This window comes from Quercus robur, chromosome 12 (assembly GCF_932294415.1).
Source record: "Quercus robur chromosome 12, dhQueRobu3.1, whole genome shotgun sequence".
Classification (NCBI taxonomy): domain Eukaryota; kingdom Viridiplantae; phylum Streptophyta; class Magnoliopsida; order Fagales; family Fagaceae; genus Quercus; species Quercus robur.
This window is the reverse complement of record NC_065545.1, coordinates 32,849,144-32,871,553: the sequence shown is the minus strand read 5'-3', so window position 1 is coordinate 32,871,553 and position 22,410 is coordinate 32,849,144. Positions and strand designations below refer to the sequence as shown.

Genomic DNA, 22,410 nt, shown 5'->3' with positions numbered 1-22,410 from the left:
CGAGAGTCCAGACAGAGAAAGTGAGATGCGAGAGAGACGCCGACGCCGTGACGCCGCTGCCCACGCGAGAGAGGCCCATCTCTTGCTACCCAGTAGACGCGAGACCCGTCCCTGACTCCCTGTCGCATACCCAAACCGGAGGCCCATCTTGCCGCCGCCGCCGGCGGTTGCTCGATCTGCACAACCCAGCTTCGTTGCTCCGCTGCTCCAGCCTCCAGTCTCTTCACAGTTGACAGGTATTTAATTTTGGCTGTGTGACTATCTGTGACTCTGTGGGCACATAATAGAAAGTCAAATTTGAAAAAAATTTATTGCGATAATTTTTTCGATTCTCATTAAAACTTTTTTAAAAATAGATTTATTAACGTGTGGCACACATTAATCGATCCCATATTAACCGGGCCCAATAGATTAGTGTATAGGTTGTCTGTTTGTTCTTTGAGACAAGACAATTAGACAAAGATAAATTTATAGGGTCCGTAGTGCACTGTGGTGAGTGCAGCCCACTAAGGGCAACCTGTGCCGCACGCAACAATAAGAAAGTCAATACCCGCACGCTCGGCCTAAACCTCAAACCCCAAACCCCCTAAAACCTTAAAACTCTCTCGCTCTCTCAATCTCTTTTAGAGAACACTCTCTCTCTGCCCTCGAATCTCGCTCCGCGAAGTGAAACCAAAGCAAAGTAATCCTTCCAGCTTCGCATCCCCCGGCAATTCGTACTCGATTTTTTGGTACCACAGAGACAAGATGAAGGAAGAAGACTCGGGCCCACCCAATAGAGAACTGTACGCACTGCTCAACATATCACCGGAGGCCTCCGACGAAGAAATCCGGAAAGCCTATCGCCAATGGGCCCAAGTATATCACCCCGACAAATACCAAGAACTCCATGTATGTTACAAACTTCAGTTTTAACATTGATTGATTGATTGGTTTCTTTTAACTGAGTTGGAGTGATATTAGTGATTGAAATGCAATGTTGGCTGTAATGGGTGATATCGTGTGTAGTTTGATTTTAGTTTTGTCAGTTCAAATTTGGGTTGAATGGGTTTAAGTGTATTGAATCTGTATTATTTATAAGCTTTAAAAGGTATTTTGTTTAAGAAATTATTGGTGTTTGAGATGGTGTATTATCTGAACTTGTGGAATTGAATTAGTTTAGTGGTGTTATTTTTTGCTCAACTGGTTGAAGTGGTAGGTTGTGAGTGGTGGAAATGAGAGTGGTGTTACTGAAGGGTCCTTGTAAAAGTGATTGTCCACAGCTCACAATCTGCCACTTCAACAAGTTGTGAAGAAAGTTTGTGTTGAATTATGTGTAAAGTTCTTTAGTTATGTAGATTTTATTAAGTGTGGAGAACCTGGCGGACGGGTAGCTGCCATTGAAGTTGTTTGTTTGATGACTTGACTTAAACATGGTACATAGGTGGAAGAAACCAACTGATGTGTTTTTGGTATGTTACATTGATCATAACCTTAACAGCTTATTTGGAAAAAGAAAAAAGAGAGGTAGAAATCTGAAACAAATTCCATTTGTCCAATCAAATGTAAGAACTATAGACGGAGAGTATACAGGTACTTCATTGAAATATGAAGCTCATATGACAAAAAATAGAAAATGAGTCTCATATGTCCTTCAAATGCACATGTGCCCTAATGCCGCTTGTCTATCCCTTGCATATTCACAAAGATGGCTCGTTTTTGATATTTATGAAAGGTGATACCCCAGGTCCTTTTTTTTTTAATTAAGTAAAAATAATTGTATTGAAGAAATATTGGTTTTAGCATACCTCCCATGTTATGCGGTTTCGATGAAATTATTACTTACAAAAAGTATATTGGTTTTATAAAAGATGTCCTTGAGATGATCAAAATTATAGTGCATCTTTGAAATCATGCATATTGGATCGTCCACTATCATCCAAAGACATCCAAAAGAATAGGGACCCAACAAATTGGGATTTCGGTCTCTCCATAGATAGCATCTGCTCCTCAAAGGTCCTCCAATTTCTCTCTCTCCATTGCCACATCAAATATGGAACTATATTCCATGATCTATTTAGAAAAGTGTTAGATCTTCGATGCCAACATTGGAGCAACCCACACAATTTTAGGCATCACCCATTTTGCTCCAAATACCACACATGCAAAATCCCATAGCTCAATGGCTATTGGAAAATGCAAAAGTAAATGATCTACTTTCTCTCTTCTTTTGTTGCACATATGACAACAATTCAACATAGTCATACCCCATCTTATGAGATTTTCTATCTTAAGGATTTTCACCCAAGTTGCAGTCAATACAAAGACACCCACGTTTCAGGGGTCCTTCACTCTCCAATTTGCTTTCCACAGGAATTTCAACACAGTCATTCCTCTTAACATTTCATATTAAGAGTGAACACTGATACTTCAGTTCTCTCAACTAGTAAGCTGATGGCAGCTGTAATGTTTTTTGTATGAACTAATTATCAACTTACATCATGATATCTAATGGCCAAATGGCCTTGTGGCATCTGCTCCCTACCATGGGATTTAGATTGTGGGGTTGGATCCCCTTAGTTACACTTAGCAAAAAAAAAAAAACTTGCATCATGTTCAGGATCAATTTAGGAGGAACCTATTTTTAGAATATAAGGTGTATGATAGTTTCCACCAGTTATTTCTTTGCTGGGAACTAGAGAAGTTCATATTATTGCCATATCCATTGCTGTTACTACTTTCTATTGCATTACATCCTATTGGAAGGATGCTTTGATTAATAGGCCACCTTTGGTCTTGCTCATCGCAAAAGAAAAAACATTGGTATCTTTAATCCTACTCCCTATTAGTAGCAATTGACGCCTAAAAGGTTAAAACAATAATGGATCAGTTTTAGCCTATTGGTAATTATGTTAAATCCTATTCCCTTCATCCAACAATGAGCATTTTTTTTAATGTTGTTTGTCCTATATCTAGCCAAGAGCCTTGTAACTCAATTGGCGCCTCCTAGTATTTCCAGTCGAAACATCCAAGGTTCAAACCCCCCTTCTCTTATTGTTGTAATTATTGAATTATCAAATTTTTTTAATTTTTTTTTAAAATTATTTGATCAATCTTATTTCTCTTGAAATCGCTTCAATGTTTTGTTTACTTTTACACACCTTTTCTTAGGGGGTCTACAGCCATTATGTGGCATAGGGGTTACATCCTGTATGCAAATATATATATCTAAAAGTTTAAAGTTTATTTTGTTAAAAAAAAAGTTAACATTTTTGAATTTCTACTTTCTGTTTTATCCTCTTTTTTATTTATTTATTTATTGGTAATAAATAAATAAATATATATATATAAGTCACCCAAGTATAAAATTTTTATACTTGGAATATGGTCCAGGCATGTTTAACGTGGTTAGTCTAGCAGGAACGTAATGCCTGTATTTTTGAAGACAAGGAGAGAACATTAGATTATCTAAAATCTCTCCTCTTTGGTACTCTGTTTCTTTGGGCTCGTGTGTGGGGTTGTACGAATTGTACTTCTTTATCTGACTTCTTAGTCTCTATTTCCTTTAGTTCTTGATTATATTGTATTTGTTTCTTGTTCAGAGTGTTCACCATCGTGAACATGATGTTCAGTTTTTTTAATAAAAGTATTATTACGTATCAAATTTTATTTTTTTATTTTTTTATCCTTATCTTGAGAATTGTGTTCTTTATGAAAATTTTATAGCACCAATAACATAAGGGTGAATTGAAATACATACAAAAAGCTTGAGTTTGCAAGGCAGTACATGGCTACATGCTCCCCCTAAAATTCTCTCTCTCACACACACACATATATATATTTAGGATAGAAATTCGTTATAGGATGGAGGGAGGATCTTTACCTCCCTCTATTACTATCAATTGAATTTGTGGTCATGTTTGATTCTTGTTTTGAGGGATTTTCCCCTTTGTATTTTCATTAAAGATTCATTGACAAAATTTTCATTTCAGATGAAAGACATCGCTACAGAGAACTTTCAACGTATATGTGAAGCATATGAAATTTTATCAGACGTAAATAAAAGGCAAATATATGACATTTATGGCATGGAAGGGTTGACTTCTGGTTTGGAGCTTGGTCCAAAGCTGAATAAAGTAGAAGAGCTAAAGGAAGAACTTGAAAGGTTACGGAAAATGAAGGAACAAGAAAAGATCTCAGCACATTTCCGACCTTCTGGTACAATACTGGCAAATATGTCTTTGCCACACCTTCTAAAAGGTGATGGCATCATGCGAGGGTACAGTTCGATCTGAGAAGTTTCATGCCCCTTAGATTTTTTGCTAGTATTAAACTTATGCCCATCCAGGCCATCTCTCTCTCTCTCTCTCTCTCACACACACACACCACACACACAAACTGGTTTTGTCTTCTTCTATTAGAAATTATTTTCTCGCTCACTAGTTATTTGTATATTTGTGAATCTTGATACATCTTGTTACTTATATTTCTTGGTGGTTGCCTGAGACGCTTTTGATCTCATTCTAATTTTAAACCATTGGTTCTCGATATCCTCAAAGGCTTTTAATTTCAGGCATTTTAAGATTTTCATAAAGTTTGCTTATTTTAGTGCTTACCTTACTGTTTCAATTGCACACTCATGTCCTTATGCACCTAAATGTCAGAATGGCTATGACAAGTGAAGTTCAGTCTCAAATATCAAAAAACAATGCAATTGCAATTGGTGGAAATTTGGCAGTAAATGGGAATTCTGGGGGTGGAGCTGCTAGTGCTGTGTTCAGGCGTCAAATATCTCCCGCTGCTTCTGTAGAATTTATGGCTGCAGCTGGTTTACGGGCACTAGTTGGGGTGCAAACGTCTCGGTAGGGCATGTACTTATGTATGTCATTTGACCTTTTTTGCTGGTTTTCTCGTTTCACTTCACCTTTATATTGTTTCTTTGTTCAGTCAGCTGTCGTCACACTCAACTGCAACAATGGCCCTTGCTGTTTCTTTGAGAGATGGTTCCTTGAATCTTTCCAATTCCTGGACCCGCCAACTTACTGAAACAGCAAATGGAAATGTATGCTTCCTTTTGTTTCAACTTGGCTCATTTTTCCCTTTTTCACTTCATTCGCCATCATATCATGTTCATTAGGGTCTTTACATCTGTATACAATTTAGTTATGAATTCTGTGGGAATTTACTGATTTTCTTGTATCATATGGCATACTTTTACGGAGGAAATGGTACCAAGGAAAAGTAAATGATCCTGCAAAACTTGACAATTTTAACAATGTAATTAACACAGAGGCCATCTTTAGAGGCTGGAAAAAATAGATGTTTGTGTTTTACATTTATATTGTCTTGATTGCGGTCGTTATTATCTTTTGAATATTTTTTTTTGTCACTTTCTCTTTTACAGATACAGCTTGCAGTAGGTCCAGAATCATCTATTGCAGTTGGATGGCAAAAGAAAGAAGAGAAAATGTCTGCAGCTGGAGAAGTGAAGGTGCGTCTATGTTTGTTGTTGTTTGAGCATGTTAAAATTTTCTTCCCAGAAAGCTTATTATACTTTTAAAAAAGGGCCATACCATGGAGGCAGAAAAAATATTATAACACACCTGTAAATGTAGAAATTCTTCATACCAGTTTAGAGGTGATGTACACCTTCATCATTCTTATCTTCCATTGACATTTTATGATTCATTGTTAAGCTAAGTTCGTCATAACCCATTTAACTGTCATTTAATTATGTTTAGTTGGGTGTCAAGCATGCAAACCTTGTAACATAATACCTGCTCTGATAGTTAGACTCGTCTCCATTTTGTTCAATTTCAAAGGCTCAACCTTCGATTTGGTTGTAAAAGGAGCTATGTGAAAACATGCTATTTGTTATTTATTTATCAATGATGGATTCTAGCACTGAGTGACTGAAGTTCAATTGCATTTCTCTAGTGAGTTCCCAATTCAGAAGATTAATTACAATCTGTAAGTCCAATCCAAAACTATTCAGCTGGGCTCTAACTGGTTCTCCCTAGAGTACTTGCAGGTTCTTGAAAACCAAGAATTTTTCATGTTCTAAATTTAGAAGACAAGACAACTACATAGAGTGCTGATAAAGAACTCTAAGACCTTGGAATTTATGTGAAAGTCCGCTAACCGATCTGCTCTTGAAGATAAGGACTGTTTCTTGGTTTAGGTGACAGTGATAATTGTTTTTCTTCTTCCATGTGCAGTGGGGGAGAGAGTGAGATGCATATGGATATAAAATGCAATGCAACAATAGCAAGAGAATTTCTGATAGAAGATATAGATAGTCATAGGTTTGTGACAAGCTATAATGGCCATGCGTGTGACTGAAGGATCACAGCAGATTTGTGACTGAATTTAATAAAAAATGTGATCAGAATTACAAGAAAATGATAGCAGGTAGAGATGAAGGTGATGACAATAGTAGCTTTTGTTGAATGCCCCTTGAAGGAATTGTGGCCTATTATCTTATGTTCAATATATACTTATATAAAACTTAATACACACACACACTTATATATAAAAAAATCTTATGTTCAATATATGACTTTATTTACACTTATCATAAAAGATATGGATTTTTAGCAATTTTTAGCCAATTAATGTAAAAAAGAGGCTTAATTATTTTTCCTTTTGAGTACAATGACGTAGGACACAGGGAATTTGTCTAGGTGTGATTGTGGTGGGTTTAGCATTAGGAAGAATTGTGGAACTAGGCTTTAGAATTGTTGCAGAAAAGGTTATGGGTTTTGCTAGGAATTAAAAGGTGGTTTGATGAGTATTTATGGGCTATTTGGTAGAAGAAAGTATGCGGGTTTCATAGGTAAAGAAAGGGCTTCATTTGGGGTTGTAAGGAATAAGGAAAATAGTCGATTTTATGGTGTTCAAGTGCTGTATGTACAGTGCCAAAGAGAGAAACAAACGCAAAAAGGCCTATGTGCTTCTATGCTCAAAAAGCTAAATAACTTTATTAATCAACTCAAAAATTTGCAAAGTTGAAGTTTTTGTTTTTGAAGACTCTATACGAGTGGACTTCTCCGCTCGTATCTTTCTTAGATGAGGGGCTGCTAGATTTTATGGATTCTTTGGACATTAGCTAGTTTTCTTGCCTCTAGCTGATTCTTTTATTTTCTTGTTTTGCACTCTTCCGTTTTCATTTCAGTACATACCCTGTGTATTGGAATAACATTTTTTATTTAATGAATTTTATTTTACCTATATATATGTGTGTGTGTATATATGCGTGTGTGTGTGTGTGGAGAGAGAGAGAGAGAGAGAGAGAGAGAGACTTTCTTGTACTAGCAGCGTTAGAATTCCTACTTTGGCCAGTAAACCAAAAACCTAATAAAACACTAACTTGGACTCAAAGAAAATAAACTAATTCGTATCTTCTAGAATTCTAGACTCAGCTAAAGTACCAAAATACCATTAATTCATAGGAATGGAAAAAATTACAGATTTGCCTTGACTACAAAATTGACCATAACTAATAAAATAAAAACTCAAATATTTTTTTTAAACCCTAAAAGATTCATGACTTGACCTTTAAAACCACCTGGATTTTGCTTCAGTTCGGCTTCACATGTGGATCCCATAAAATAATTCTTCATAGGCAAATTTGCAAAGTAATATCAAATCAATCTTCCATGGCTGCATCATTCAATCAGGAGGGATCCTTTATCCTTCTTATATCTTTATTACATGGACATGGACCAAAGAATCGACTTGAGAAAATATCTACTTGCGACTAGTAAATCTATGATACAACTGGACCCTCATTCATGGCTAGGCTAAGGAATGAATGATCTATTTCATAATATCAAAAATAATATGATATGTAACCGTACCCTGAATATAATATCCTGCTTCTCCTCCCTTATAAGCTCTTCTTCCTTCTCTTTTGTTCAAACCTTTGTGTAGTATTTATTTCCAAAACTGCACAAATTTTTGCAGGCTTTCATTAATTTAGATGCTTACTATCCTTCCTTCCCTTTATTCATTATCAATTCATGCAGTTTGGCACAAGTTCATTTTTGGCATCAGCTCATTACACTCATCGGTTTTCCTCAAAATCTCATGGCCGTATTGTGGGCAAAGTTGGAAGGTATGTGCTTATGATCTGTCTGTGTACTGATTATGCTATATTATTTTCTGTAATGTTGATAAAAGAATCTCTTGTCGATTTTTAGTTTTTCATTTTTGAATTTCTTCCACTTTTAAATATCTTGACAGTTTATTCATTTCCGTATTATATAGATGTGGATTTTTTTTTTTTTTTTGGTTGCATACCTTGGGATTTTTAACTTTGTGTAAATTTCCTTGTATAATCATGATGGAAACTAAGATGCCTGGGTACGGATATGGATACGGGTATGGCTATAAGGATACAACATTTTTTTTGAAAAACTTTGGGTACGATACATTAGGGATGAACAATGTGTTCACAATGATGAACACACTATACTTGAAATGAATACATACAAACCAAAAAGAAATGCTAATAGATTGAAGGAAATCACAAATAGAAATATAATGTGTTAAACCCCGAATACAAGACCAAACAAACAAGATCTTAACTAGCAAAGACTTCACCAGATCTAAAGGTCTCTCAATATCTTCAAAAATAATGGTATTACGTTCCCGCCAAATTAACTACATAAGACGCGCTGGTACCATATCCAAATGCTTGAAAATTGTTTCCCCAACCAATTCTTCCAAGCAAAGAGTAGAGAGGCTACAGTCTTTGCATCACCCACTAAATCCCAAACAACAAAAAAACTTCACTCCATAAAGCATGTGCAAACTTACAGTGGAGCAAAAGATTGTCCACAGTTTCCCCGTCACATCTACACAAGCAACACCAATTAACAAGGGGCAGCCCCCCAAGATTATCAATAGAAAGAATCCATCCCCATGCTACCGTCCATAAAAAGAGAGACTCCCTTTTGGGTACCTTAATACAGCAGATGATTTTCTAAGGGAAAGAAACAGAAGGAGGCTCTAGTAAAATTTTTTAATAAGAACTCACTTCAAAAACTCTTGTCCGAGTCAAACTGCCTAATCAAGGTATCATCACCCTCAGCCCCAGGCAGCTTGGAATAATGAAGCTCAAAAAAAGTATACACACCCTCCAACTCCCAATCATGAAAAGCTTGTTAAAATTGTATATTCCAACTCCTATTTCCCTCTTCTGATGCAGAAGAAATCAAATTGGAAATCCAAGCTTCTCTAGACACAGAACACGCAAACAGATTTGGATAGAGATCCTTATGGGGATAAACCCACACTAAGGATCATGCCAGAACCAAATACAATGGCCCTCTCTCACTGCATACACCACATTTCCAAAGAAGCTCCCTGCACCTGCCCTAATTTTCTTCCACATCCCACATCCATGATTTCCTCTAACATCTCTAGTACACCAGCCCCCCTCTAGCCTCTCCGTATTTGGATGCTATAACCTGATGCCATAAGCAGTTAACCTCCTTTCTGAAGTGTTGTCCAGTGCTAGAGTTTTGAACCCCACCACCCCCTCCCCCTCCTCCACCATTTACCTAGCAAAAAATAAAAAATAAAAAACGACTAGTGTCATGTCTTTCCTCTCATATTACATAAAATACTGAGAAATTTTCCCTTGTGATTATGCTATTTATCATGTTTTCATTGTAAGGCTATTGACTTCAATCAAATAGTATTTATATCAAAACACATGGGAAATATCATGCTAATTTAGCAATGCAGGAAATTTTGATTGGAGAACTATTTAGAATGATACGAACCAGCTGGCTTACCAAACTGTAGGAAAGTTTCATAAACTGTTGAGGAATAGAGAGGTGCTGAGTCTCAACTTTAAATGTCATACAATTGTCATCAGTATCAGTACAACAGGTTAGGGAAGCAAAATTGCTAGCAACAGGAGTATATATTCTTCTTAAAAATTATATTACTCTAAGGTGGTATTATTAAATGGACATATTGTCCAATATCCACAAGCATATACTCGTAACTTATATGCATGTATTTTTATCTTATGTGTGCATTTTAGCTTATAGTAAACTGTTTCTCCTTACAAACTGAAATTTTATAATATACCTGAAAGGTGATTCTTTATATGAATGAAAGTCAAGTGAAGAAAGGATAGATTAATAAATGATCATTTTTCAACGGAAGTTTGGACAAAAGAAGTCTTTGCTGGAGTGATATCATTATGAGCAACAAACACGAATATAATCACTCCAGTTGGGAGAATATGGTTCTGTTAAATTCACAAAATGAAGGTAGTGGTGATGTTGGCTAATAAAAACAGAAGATAAGGTAGTGTTTTTTTTGATAAGTAAGATAAGGTAGTTGTCTCAGACCACGTCATCATTCTGTCCCATTCAACCTGAATGGTAAAGTACAGTATTGTTAGTTAAACCAAAATGTCTTATTAACTACAATTTAATCCATGCTTTGGCCTGTATCTACATCCATGCACCAGAAGTCTACCAGAGGAGGCTAATATCTATTTCAACCAGTTTAGTTGGCAATAAAAAAAAATACTTTCTTCTAATTTTGGTGAGAAATGAACACATCTGATTTGGTTTATCTATATCTGAAAAGCCATTTAATGGGCTTTGCCACACAAACATATGTGGTGGCCCTCTATGTTCTCTACTCAACTTACATCAATGATTTGTTTATTTGCTTCTATAAAGGAGTTTCCATGCTACCCATTATTTATACTCCAACAAGGAAATGCTTCCTCTTTAATGATTGTGTTTGTGTGCAAAGTGTAGAGTAAAATTGGGGTTGATGGCAGGCTTAGTTTAGAGTGGTTCCCTGGAGGCTATGCCACTTGTAAGCGGGTATATGTCTAGTAGATGTTCCTTACAGACTTCTCATCTTCTTTAATGACAGCGACTGGTTGTGGTTATGTGTTGATACAATTAATATTTTCTGTCACTGCTTTGTCTTTCATAACTTCAAGTAATCTTTTGGAACTTTCTCTTATATAAAAATATCTAAATAACTCACAGTATATTATTAATTTAGATAGTGTCCCGTGTGGATTTAATGTCATATGTTTGTGACTTGATACGTTATTTTTGCAGCACCACTCTTGAGCTTGAAGTTGGCGGTGGGAGGAAAATATCTAATTTCAGTACTGTCCGCATGTTATATTCAATTGGAATTCAGGTAATTGCATCTAGGCAGAAAATGAATTTATCATTTCTCCATTGATGCCTATGCATTTTTATCTGTTGCTTCTATTTGGTGAAATGCCTGTTATTTAGGAAGCCAGGATGAACTATGCATGTGGTTGCTTGGATGTATTGGGTAATTTCCAGATATATCATGCAACCGATGCTAGTTCATCATAAATTTTCTCAATTAGATGCTTATTTGGATTTTACTAGAAGAAAAAGAAGACAGCGAGGGGTTTTCTGCAAGTACCTAGCTGTTTATCTAGTGACTTAATGGCAAACTTTTGTACGTGAATACAACAACACGAAAGCCTTTGTCTTAAAACTATGGGGTTGGCAATAAATAGTGAATAGACTAATCAAAGAAGTTCACTTGTATTCTTCTCCACCATTCTATCCTATTCAAAATTACTTATCAAATTTAAAAAAAAAATTATATGAGGACAAGATGCTCTGGAGCATGTGCAAAGATGGTCTTGATGGCCATTTTAGTGTTAGTTCTTTCTATGAGATGATGAGAGGTCTTGGTTGCTTGGATTTCCCTCAAAAGGTTATTTGACAGATAAAAATTCTAACTAAAAGTGGCATTTTTTTCATGGTTTGCGACTTGGTGGAAAGTCCTACCATAGATAAATTTGATGAAAAGGGGTATAATGCTGGAAGAGCAAGACTTAGGTATAGTACTTAGGTGCTGTTCCTTAGGTTCTCCTCTTAAGATTCTGCCATATGACTTTTTTCTCATGAGATGAAAATGTATTTTTTAATTAAGCAAGCACATTGCAAAATCTTAAAAGGAGAACCTAAAGAATAACACTTAAGGTATTATATATAAGTTTTGTCCATGCTGGAAAATTGGAGTGTTTTGTGTAAAAAGTAACAAGAAAACTGTGGAACACTTGCTGCTTCATTGTCCAGTGGCTATGGAATTATGGATTCATATTTCTAGCTTTTGGATCAAATTGGATGATGCCTAAGACTGAAGCATATGTTGCTATGTTGGCGAAGAAGGCCAAAGTCTTCCAGAAGTATAGTATGGAATACGGTTCCTAGATGTTTAATGTGGTATATTTGGAGGGAGAGGAATAGGAGAATTTTTGAAGGTGAAGAAGTTTCTTTTGTGGGGATTGTTTTATAGGATCCTTATTCTTTTGGATGTCTTTGAATCCAAGTTTATGACTTTATTGAAGCTCTGGTTATGTAATTCTACGAAGAGTTTTAGGGAATACAACCTGTATACTTATTTGATTTGTAGTTGTACATATGTATCTTTGTTAATAATAATAATAATAATATATATTCCTATAAAAAAAGGTTGGGTAAGGAGTTTGAACCTGTGGGGTGAAGCCATTCACTAGATATTTCAAAGACCACTGTGGTATGGTTCTTTTACATAACCTTTGTTAAGCAGTTGAGGTTGGGTAAGCAGTTTGATCCTGGAAGGTGACCCATCTGTCCGTTGTGCAATTTACCTATTAAAATCTTATGTAATATTGGGGATGTTTTTGAATATTGGTGCTTGGGCCAATGGTCTTTGGACCAAAGGGCATCTTTTTATTTTTATTTTTTATTCCTTTAATGTTTTTCCTATAGTCTAACAAAGATGAAATATCCTTTTAATTGCCTTTTTTTTTTGGAGTTTATAAAAGCTCTCCTTTAATTTCATGCATTTATTCGCTCGCTCAGTTTTTGGTTTCAGCTGTCAAATGTTTTCTTTGTAAAGCAGGTGTGTTATCTTATTCTCTTTTGTTATGTTTGCAGGGTATATTTTGGAAATTTGAATTGCATCGTGGCGGCCAAAAGTTAATTATTCCTGTAAGAATATTCTCACTCTTTCTCTTATTTCACTTCAAAATGCACCCATATTCTTCCATTCCTGTAAGAATAGGATGGATAGAGTGAAAAGCTATTAGAACCTTTTTGGCTTATGTCTTTCTAATCTGTTGTTGATGGGCTACATCTTGCAGATTCTACTCTCTAGGCATTTCAATCCTGTGTTTGCAACTGGAGCATTCGTACTTCCAACATCACTTTACTTTGTACTCAAGGTTATTGCACATTGCAAACTCTTTATTGTTTTCCTTTTTATTCATGCCAAAAGGATAAGTGAAAGGATGCGTTTATTGATTATTCTTTACAAAGCCTATTAGAGTTAAGCTGTACATAAAAGCTAAAAGCTAAAAACTGATGCCAAACTAACTCTTATACTCAGTTGAAACTAGTAACAATTTGTAAAATTACAAGGTTTAGCAGAAAAAGTGATTTGTTCCAATTGTTAGCTTTTCTTGTGATTTGTTAAAATTGAATAAAATTCAGTCCTCGGAACAAATGTAAGAAATTAATATTTGGATTAACCATGCTTTTGTTCCTCCAAACTTGTTGATTTTTCTATCTGGTCCTTATTATTCTAGTTGCAACAATGTTGCCCATCATTTCGTTCTTCTATCCAAATTCAAGCTAAGTAACTTGGACTAAATTGCTGATATGGCAATTGATTACCATGTCACATGCAATGTCAACTAAGAATTCTCAAATTTCTTTCTTTTTGTTTGTGCTTAAGGATAATTTTTTAATAAACAGAAACTCCTCTCTCTCTTCCAAGACCTCTCTCAGCCCCCTCAGCTAAAGCCCCAAGATTGGAAGAACAAGAAGCCCAAAACAAACTCTCCAACTAGCTAAAAAATCAACAAACCTTCTAGGTATAACTCACTGAACCCCAAAAAGTGCAAAGACCATATCGCATAATTCCTTGGCAATGGCATAATGTAGCAGCAAATTATCTTGAGTCTCTCCAGCCCCCTTCCACATACGACACTAACTCACAAGAATAATATGATGCTTTCTCAAGTTATCCACTTTTAGAATTTTCCCCAAATAAGCAACCCAAGTAAAAAGGGCCGTTTGAAGTTGGGACTTTCGGCTTCCAAATAGTTTTCCAAGGGAACGTCTCCACTCCTGTAGGAACTAGTGCTGTGCAATCATTCTCTTTCTTGATAGATTGGCTGTCAGCTTTGCGAAACCAATCATTCTCTTCCTTTCTTGAATTTATTGATTTATTTAATTTTTGTACTTGATTTGTTTGACCCCTGTACACTTCCTGTGTACTAGGGCATCCCTTTCTTGATATCAATAAATCTTATTACTTATCAAAAAAACTAGTGCTCTGCAATAAGATCTAACCTCAAAACCCTTCTAAATAGACAGTTTCTAGCACATCTTATCCTCTTCACCATCTCGGACTGCTATTGAATACAATAAATCCATTAATAGCTAGAGTGACTCAAATTCCAAAAATGTTGTTATTTAAGTTCCTCCTTAAATAACATCTTATCCTCTTCATCATATCTCAAGACCCACTAAGTGCGTGTATAACTACAAATAAAAAAATGTCACAAAATCTGCTGGCAGAATTGTTGGTGGTGACTATCTGCTGTCTCTTTTTCGTATTCATATGGATCTCTTGGGATTGGTTTATTCTGACTCATTTGGGAGGGTGGGGAACAACATTGGTATACTGTTGAACAGCTGACTCTGTATAAATGAGCTGGAATCATGGATGTTCAACTGACCAGAAACTCAATGTTATTTGTCCTAATAATATAGCTTCTAGTCCCAAGGCAGGTAGGCTACAGGTTGCTTTGTTTTTCAAAAAAGTGACAATTTTCTTACAACTTCAATGTAGCTGAACTAATTTTTTGCCTTATCTTGCTACTCTCCACTATTTAGCTGCCATTTTAGTGCTGTTTTCAGATTAAAAAATTCTAGCATTTAGGCTATCTATTAATGTGATTTACATGGCTTTCCCAATGGCTAGTGATGTTCTTTAGTTGCTCCTTATTCTAGATTCTATCCAGAGTTCCATATTCACCATTAATTGTATTATATGGTCTCACAATTCATAAGTGGGATATGTAAATGTGTGGAGAGATGGAAGTTTAGTATTAATTATTTATCTGCATATTTGTGCTAATTTTGTGTCCTTTGCTTGCATGCAGAAATTCGTTTTTAAACCTTATTACCTTAAAAGGGAAAAACAGAAGGCTTTAGAGAATGTAGAAAAAACTTCTGCCAAGGTATGAGTTACTTTACTGTTTGTCTAGATACAACTTCTGATTGATCAGTTTTTCTTGTATGGACATGCATGTAGATGCAAACCTTTATAATGCATGGTCTGCCATCTTGCACGTTTGTAGGAGTATATAGATCTCTCTCTGCATAGCATGTAAATAGAACAATGAAAAATGGTCATGGTATTTTATAGATAGCAAAATGTGCGGATGAGACATGCATGCAGTTGCAAACTTTTATAATTGAAAGTCAAGCTGAATCACTACCTGAACAGAACCCAAGTAACTTGCTGGGAGTATGGCTCATTTCCAGCCTTAAACAAAGACAAACTTCTTAACCCATTGCAAACTAGTAGATCGAAGCCTTTGAAACTTTCACCTTAGCTTGATTTCAAATTGACCCTAAATTTTTTTAGTTTGGGCACATTTACTAAGCAGTTAGGTAGGCATATAAGCCATTCAGATTTGGTGCCACAAACTTAGTAAACCTGGATCTGAAATTATTCTGTACTAGGAGCTGGGTCATTGTGTTCAACCAGTGGGTTGTTGACTTATTGGTCGAATCGCAAGGTTAATTACAAATAAAAAATATTTTATACAAAAAAAATGAAATAGATATAAAAATAAGTTTGAGAAGTCATAAAATATATATGTGTTAGCTCTTTGGCTGTGAAGCAGTGTCAAACCAAAATACCTAACAAGCGTTAGCTCTTCCTAAAAAAGATGTGATCCAGTCGCACCTTCCAATATACCTACCTTGTTATGACTTCACTCCAGTCACTATCCCTGCCTTCAACATCTCCCTCCTTAAGGTTAAAGAATTAGGGTAACAACTTCAGGCATGGCATTTCCCATAGTATGACAAAAGGTGTGTACAAGGCCCGGGAACAAATATACCACCGTATGGCTACTAGTGATTCCGGCTTCATGTAGGCGAGTTGTACCCTACAATCCAAATTGAGAATGGGTTTTTTGGGGTTAGCTCACCCTCACGGGATCTCCTTGCAAATGAAATTCAGCTCATTTAGTAAACAAGTGAGCCCAATGAGCTATGCCTCTCTTTTGTATTTTGTTATTGATTTTTTTTCCTAAAGGACATGGGAGCAGCTCAGCTTGTTTGATAGCCTACTCCATATAATTAACCAAGGAGGTTATGTGGATATTACAAATATGTGCTTAGATTCCTATTTCAATATCTTCTTCCCACGTTTTTGACCTCTTCTTCCCACGTTTTTGACCTTTCTCTATTGTTTTCCTTCTGAGGGTCCACCTGAACATAGAAAGTATATGTATTTATGTGTGTGTGTGAAACAAAAATGCTCTGAAAAATGTTTATTTTCTATATTTAAAAGTATAGAACATGCATTAAACGTTTTCCATAGTATACAAATTATACTTCAATTTGACCATACTAAATATGCTTTAATACATTTATTGGCAATATAATTGTTTATTGTGCCAATTAGTTCCATGTTTTATCATTTATCATTAAACATCAATATTTTCATCTTTTTATTGTAATTCTGAATTTTTTCTTCTTTGATCTACTAAGCTTTTCCTATAATTTGGATGATTAGAGCTTAATGTCATGTAATATATAAGTAGTTAAGTACATATATATTGAAAATTTTAATTTAATGGTATGACTTAATCTGAGCAGTCTTTCCCTCTTTCATGATTCTTTTAACTTAGAAAAAAAATTAAATCATTTTAGTTATTTAAATTATATGAAACAATAGATAATTTACTTGCTATTGGGGTTCAAATGATAACCCATTGGTAATGGTATTCTTTGTAGTGTCCCATGTCTGTGGTTTGAACCTCACCTCCCCCCTCACACGGCCTCCCCCCACTATCTACCTATCAAAAACAAATTTATTTGTTATTTTTCTCTTCTTTTTTTATTCTAGCTAAGTGAATGAAGGAATATAATAAACATCTCAAATGATTGGGCATAAGCACAAGGATACTTGAGTTTCTAGGGTTGAGCCAGTAGTCCTTTTAACACATTATTTTTTCTTCTTATCAGAGTTATTTCTTTTCCTTCATTTACTTATTGTTATTTTGATAGAAAACATAGCCAAAATTTTGGGAAAAAATATATTAAATATATGATATACCTAATGAGTTGGTTTTTTAGTAATATCTTATGAAATTATACTTAGGTCTTGAATTTTTCATTTTAATCTGTAATATATAAATGATTTTTTTTTTTTTTTTTTTTTTTTTTTTTTTTTTTTTTTTACGTTAAAATTTCAAAACGTTTTTATAACTTTGAACTGAATTAAACCCATATGTGTGCTTGTCGTATATATCCCAATCTGGCTGTTACTAACTATATATATATTAAACAGTGATATCTTGGTGAGTAGATGATGCAGGTTTCTATATCACGTACTGTATGGCACGATTTTAGGAAGTTGACTTCCAACCATCTCCTCAATCCTATTTAAAACAACTTTTCTAACCATACACATTGGAGTGCCCAAAAAGAGAGCACAGTACTCCACAAGGAATTGGTAGCTGCATTTCCTTCGCCCCTCATACCATTCTACGTGTATTTAGAAACCTGATTCATCTACTCAGCAAGTGATCAATATTTAACTTCAGCAAAAAAAAGTGATCAATATTTAATATATTATTCTTGTGATCTTAGAAAACAAAGGGGAAAATCAATATTCATTCCCTATTTAATGAAAGTTATATAGACAAGGAAAACTGATTCCCTTTTAAAGTTTAAGAGACCAGCAATATAGTATTATGGATATGTGGTGAAGAACAATTCTGTTATCTAACCATGAAAATTTCCGATACATGAGGAACTATATTTTCAATACTTTTTTTTAATAAGTAATAAAAATATATTATAAAAAGAAGAAGGGTGTCACTTGAGTATATAGGGAGTATACATCAGGAACAAAGTACAAATTGAGAGTGTAAAGTACAAAAGTCCATAAACCCATGAACTGAAAATAAATCATGAATTGGAGAGAAAGAATGACAGCCTAACATTGCAACCTAGTCCAGAAGAGTCTTGAAAAAGAAAAGTTTGAGATCTGAATCTATTTTCTCCAAGTCCTCAAAATGCCAGTTATTCCTCTTCCACTTAATGCACCACATCAAACAATGAGGGACAACCATCCAAATAGCACTATTCTAATGTCGCCCAAACTTTCCTTGCCAACAAGCCAACAGCTCCTCCACCGTCTTCAGCCTAACACAGTGATTGCCAAACAAGGTAAACACTAGACCACAAATCAAAAGCAAAAGAGCAATGGATAAGGAGGTGGTCTACTGATTCCCCATTCCTTTTACACATGCAACACCAATTCAAAATCAAAATCACCCATTTCCGAAGATTATCAATAGTCAAAATATTCCCCAAAGCTGCAGTCCAGACCAAAAAAGCAACTCTAGAAGGGACCTTTGGCTTCCAAACAGTCTTCCAAGGGAAAGACTGATCAATACTTTTTGTCAGAACCTGATAGTAGAAACAAACTGTAAAACCTCTTCCGATAGCAGGTTTCCAACAAATCTTATCGTCCCCAACTCCTCTCAAAGACATCCCATAGATTCTATCCATGAAATTGTAGAAGGATTCCAATTCCCAATCTTGAGTGGCTCTTACAAAAATTAAATTGCAGAAAAGAACACCATTTGGGAACTTCATCACATCAGCCACATAGGCCTCCATATTTCAACTAATGGCAAATAGTTCTGGATAGCTCAAACTCAAAGTATGTTAGGTAGGAGTTTCAAATGGAAGAAGTCTTTGTGTTTACTAATTAGGTTCTCAATATTTGCAAATGTTAAGACTTCTAAGTTTATATTATGTTTCTGTGTGTGTGTTTTCTGATTTTGGTCGTACAAGGTGAGTTTCACTTGTTCTTTTCTTTAGCCTTGTTCAAAAATGTTGAGTGATTGTACTTATTTTAGCCCCTGTTATGTGTAGGTTCAAGAGGCAAGAGCAGCAGCGGAGAAAGCTCAGAAGTTACTACAGAATGTGGCCAATAGGAAAAGAAATAGGCAATTAGAAACAAACGGATTGATTATTACTAGAGCATTGTATGGAAATCGTACTGCTTTGAGTAGAAATGATGAATCAAGGGAAACACAACAGGAATTGACTTCACAAGTCTTGGATGTTACACTTCCTCTAAATTTCCTTGTTAGTGAGTCCGGACAACTCAAGGTATTTCTCCTTCAAGTGCTGTTTTTGCTTGTCTATGTTGTTATGAATCCAATTTTGTATTAGTATATACTGATGCCAAAAGTTGAAATACTCTGATAAGTTAGCATATATTTGTTGCATGTATCAAGGAGTGAACTTCTGAGCATCTACTTTATTAACAAGCCAAAGGGCATTTTGTTATAACCTGTCCAGATCATCCTCTTCTAAGGTTCTTAATCCAAGTTGCATAATTTCAGACTGAACCTTTCCAACTCATTCCCCAAATCATAATTTCCATTTGGTCTATGGTATTAACTCTATCATCTCATCCTACTTGTAGGTTCCTCTATATAGTGAACAGAGAGAATCCTTGACCTCATTTTTAAACCTAAAGTTTAATCCAGTGATTAAAAGTAACTAAAAAATTATGATTTTGATAGCTTCTTAAAACACATTTTGAGTCTTTACCATATATTCTTAGGAGTTTGCTAAAGCCAGACATAGACTAAAGTAAATTATTACCGTCTGCCAGTCCATTTTAATCCACTATGCATTTCACTTCATACTCAAAATATCCTTTGGTTTTTATATTTTTCATATCCCATTTCTGTTATTGCAGCTGCATGAGGGTGTGAAGAAGTCAGGCATCATGGGCTTTTGTGATCCATGTCCTGGAGAACCTAAGCAGCTGCATGTGGAGTACACCTACAGAGGCGGGAGATATCAGGTATGAATGACAGTTTCTCTTTTGTTGTAAGCAACTAAAAAAGGTGTTGATGAAGGTTAGGTCTTGTATTTACTAACTTGAAATTTGTGAATCAGGTGGTCGTTGATGATTATGAAGAGCTGCTAATACCCCAGGAATCACATGTAATCTAATTTTTTTTTTCCTTTTTCTTTTTCATGGTGAACTAAAAGCACCATTGGTCTATACTTGCAATGGCTCTTTCTATTTGTAATTTTTGTCGAAGGCAGTTTTTGTTGCCTTTAGGCACGTCTCATGGACACGAGATTTAACTTCGAAGTGATTCCCACTCTCGAAGCAAGCAATGCAAGAATTGGAATTGGAGTTGGCATGAGATTTAACTTCGAAGTGATTCCCACTTTTGAAGCAAGCAATGCAAGAATTGGAATTGGAGTTTAAATGTGTACAATTTCGTATCAAGTTTGTTTTTTTTGTTTTTTTATTTCTCTCGTATTTTATTCACTAAAAGTTTGAATGTTTGTGTGGAGAGAAAAAAACAGAAAAATTAACGGAAAAGCCTTATACACCGGCAAGGCCTAAACAATCAAGTAGGGAGAAGCTGAGACAAGCCTACCATTTAGGCCCCATTTGCAAAAAAGATGGGTTACTCTATTGTTATATCTACTAGCCCACTTAAACACAAACATTACATTAGGATTTTCATTTTGGGTCCCTTTTTTGCTATGTTGTTGCCACATGTGAGGGAGTGATCTGATTATCTAAATCCTAGTTCTCCTTCTAAAAGAAGGATGTCAATGCTTTGAGCTAGCTAAAAGCCTCTTGGCATTACATTGGGAATTGAGAAAACTAAAGCTTGGAACATCTTCGAATTACTTCGATCACCTGCCAAATTTTCCAATTAACTTGCTTGGAACTATCTGAAATGCTTCTGATCACATCTTTGGCATCACCTTCAATAATGGATTGGCTGCAATCCTTACAATTATGATCGCCACAGCCCACCAGACTGTAGGAGCTTCCGCTGCTGCTATGGAACATGTATAAGTGTTCCTTACCCAAGCTTGCAAGCCCTTTGCTACTAGAGCTAGACAGGCCTCCATTGTGCTAAAATTTGACTCGTTACTAAATTACTAATTGCATGTTTCTCAATTTTTATTTGCTCTATACACAAACTATGTTTTCCCTTCATTTTCGAGTTATCTAGTCTGAAAAACATCAAACGATAAATGTTTGTTTGGTAGCAGTGGTTTAAGAAGTGTTGTGAAAACACATGTTTAATATACTCATAATGTAAAAAAAAGAAAAAAAAAAGTGTTTGATATCATGTTTCAAATAACATATTTTAAAATATGAAAAAAGAAAAACATAATTATGTGTTTGGTATGTGTTTTTTTTAAGAGAGAAGGATAGAAGGCGTGAAAGAGGTGGGATCGTGGGAGAAAAAGAAAGAGATTGAGGCTTGAGAAAGAGTTTCAGTTATGTTAGGTCTTATCAACCAAGTCCTACTATTTTCAACTTATTTACCCAAAAAAAAAAAATCATTGAACAATGTTACTTGCAGAAATGGAGCACATGTCTATGACAATTACCTATTACTTGACAATTATATTAAAACTTCCTTTACACATGACTTTTTCCCATTTGCCATGCATTCTGTCAATAAATTAATTATTTGACCCAACACAAGTCAAGCCTAAATTGTTCATAAATAGCTCAATTCGTTTAAAACTCCAATACTAGTGGCTACAAGACAATTAGCAAAGAATTTGCAAACACCTAGTTTAACAACCATCAAGCTGCAGCTAAAACAAGAAAGCGCTATGTCCTGGATTAACAAAAACTAGCATTAACATATGCATCCTTGGTAAAGATAGCAGTATAGATATTTGTTTACTATAAGCTTCTTTACTCCCTTACAAAACTCAATATATATTTACTTTGACATCCAATTTGATCAACTTCAAGATATTCTTCATATCTGATAAGGCCATTTATGAACTCAAACTTTTCGTTGAAACCCCCACCTTTGAGATGTCTGGCACACCACTGCATTACATCAATCAGTAGTAAACAGGTTATTCAACCAAACAGCATATGAAAATCTATAACCAAATTCTTTGAGAGAAAGAAATTAAAAAAAAAAAAAAAATGATTCCATGAAATTTCTGCAGAACAAACATAAGCCCAAGGGCCAAAATGGCAAAATACCCATTTCGCCCAAAAGTTTTAGCAAAATGCCCCTGTTCTGAAGCTATTTAGGGATATACCTCTATTTTGAAACTCGATTTTTTA

The 22,410-nt window shown here is 35.2% G+C and overlaps 1 protein-coding gene across 1 annotated transcript; it reads left to right on the top strand.

The window, feature by feature from the left end:
- Nucleotides 1–468: 468 nt before the first annotated feature.
- On the top strand, nucleotides 469–20,566 carry LOC126708672 (chaperone protein dnaJ 13). The gene is made up of 13 exons (XM_050408526.1): nucleotides 469–891; nucleotides 3,972–4,258; nucleotides 4,644–4,841; nucleotides 4,927–5,041; nucleotides 5,384–5,470; nucleotides 8,007–8,095; nucleotides 11,085–11,169; nucleotides 12,936–12,989; nucleotides 13,142–13,222; nucleotides 15,170–15,247; nucleotides 19,194–19,433; nucleotides 20,032–20,139; nucleotides 20,235–20,566. Exons 1-13 carry the CDS (start codon nucleotides 748–750, stop codon nucleotides 20,289–20,291), a joined length of 1,623 nt encoding a protein of 540 aa, XP_050264483.1. The 5' UTR covers nucleotides 469–747; the 3' UTR covers nucleotides 20,292–20,566.
- Nucleotides 20,567–22,410: the final 1,844 nt, after the last annotated feature.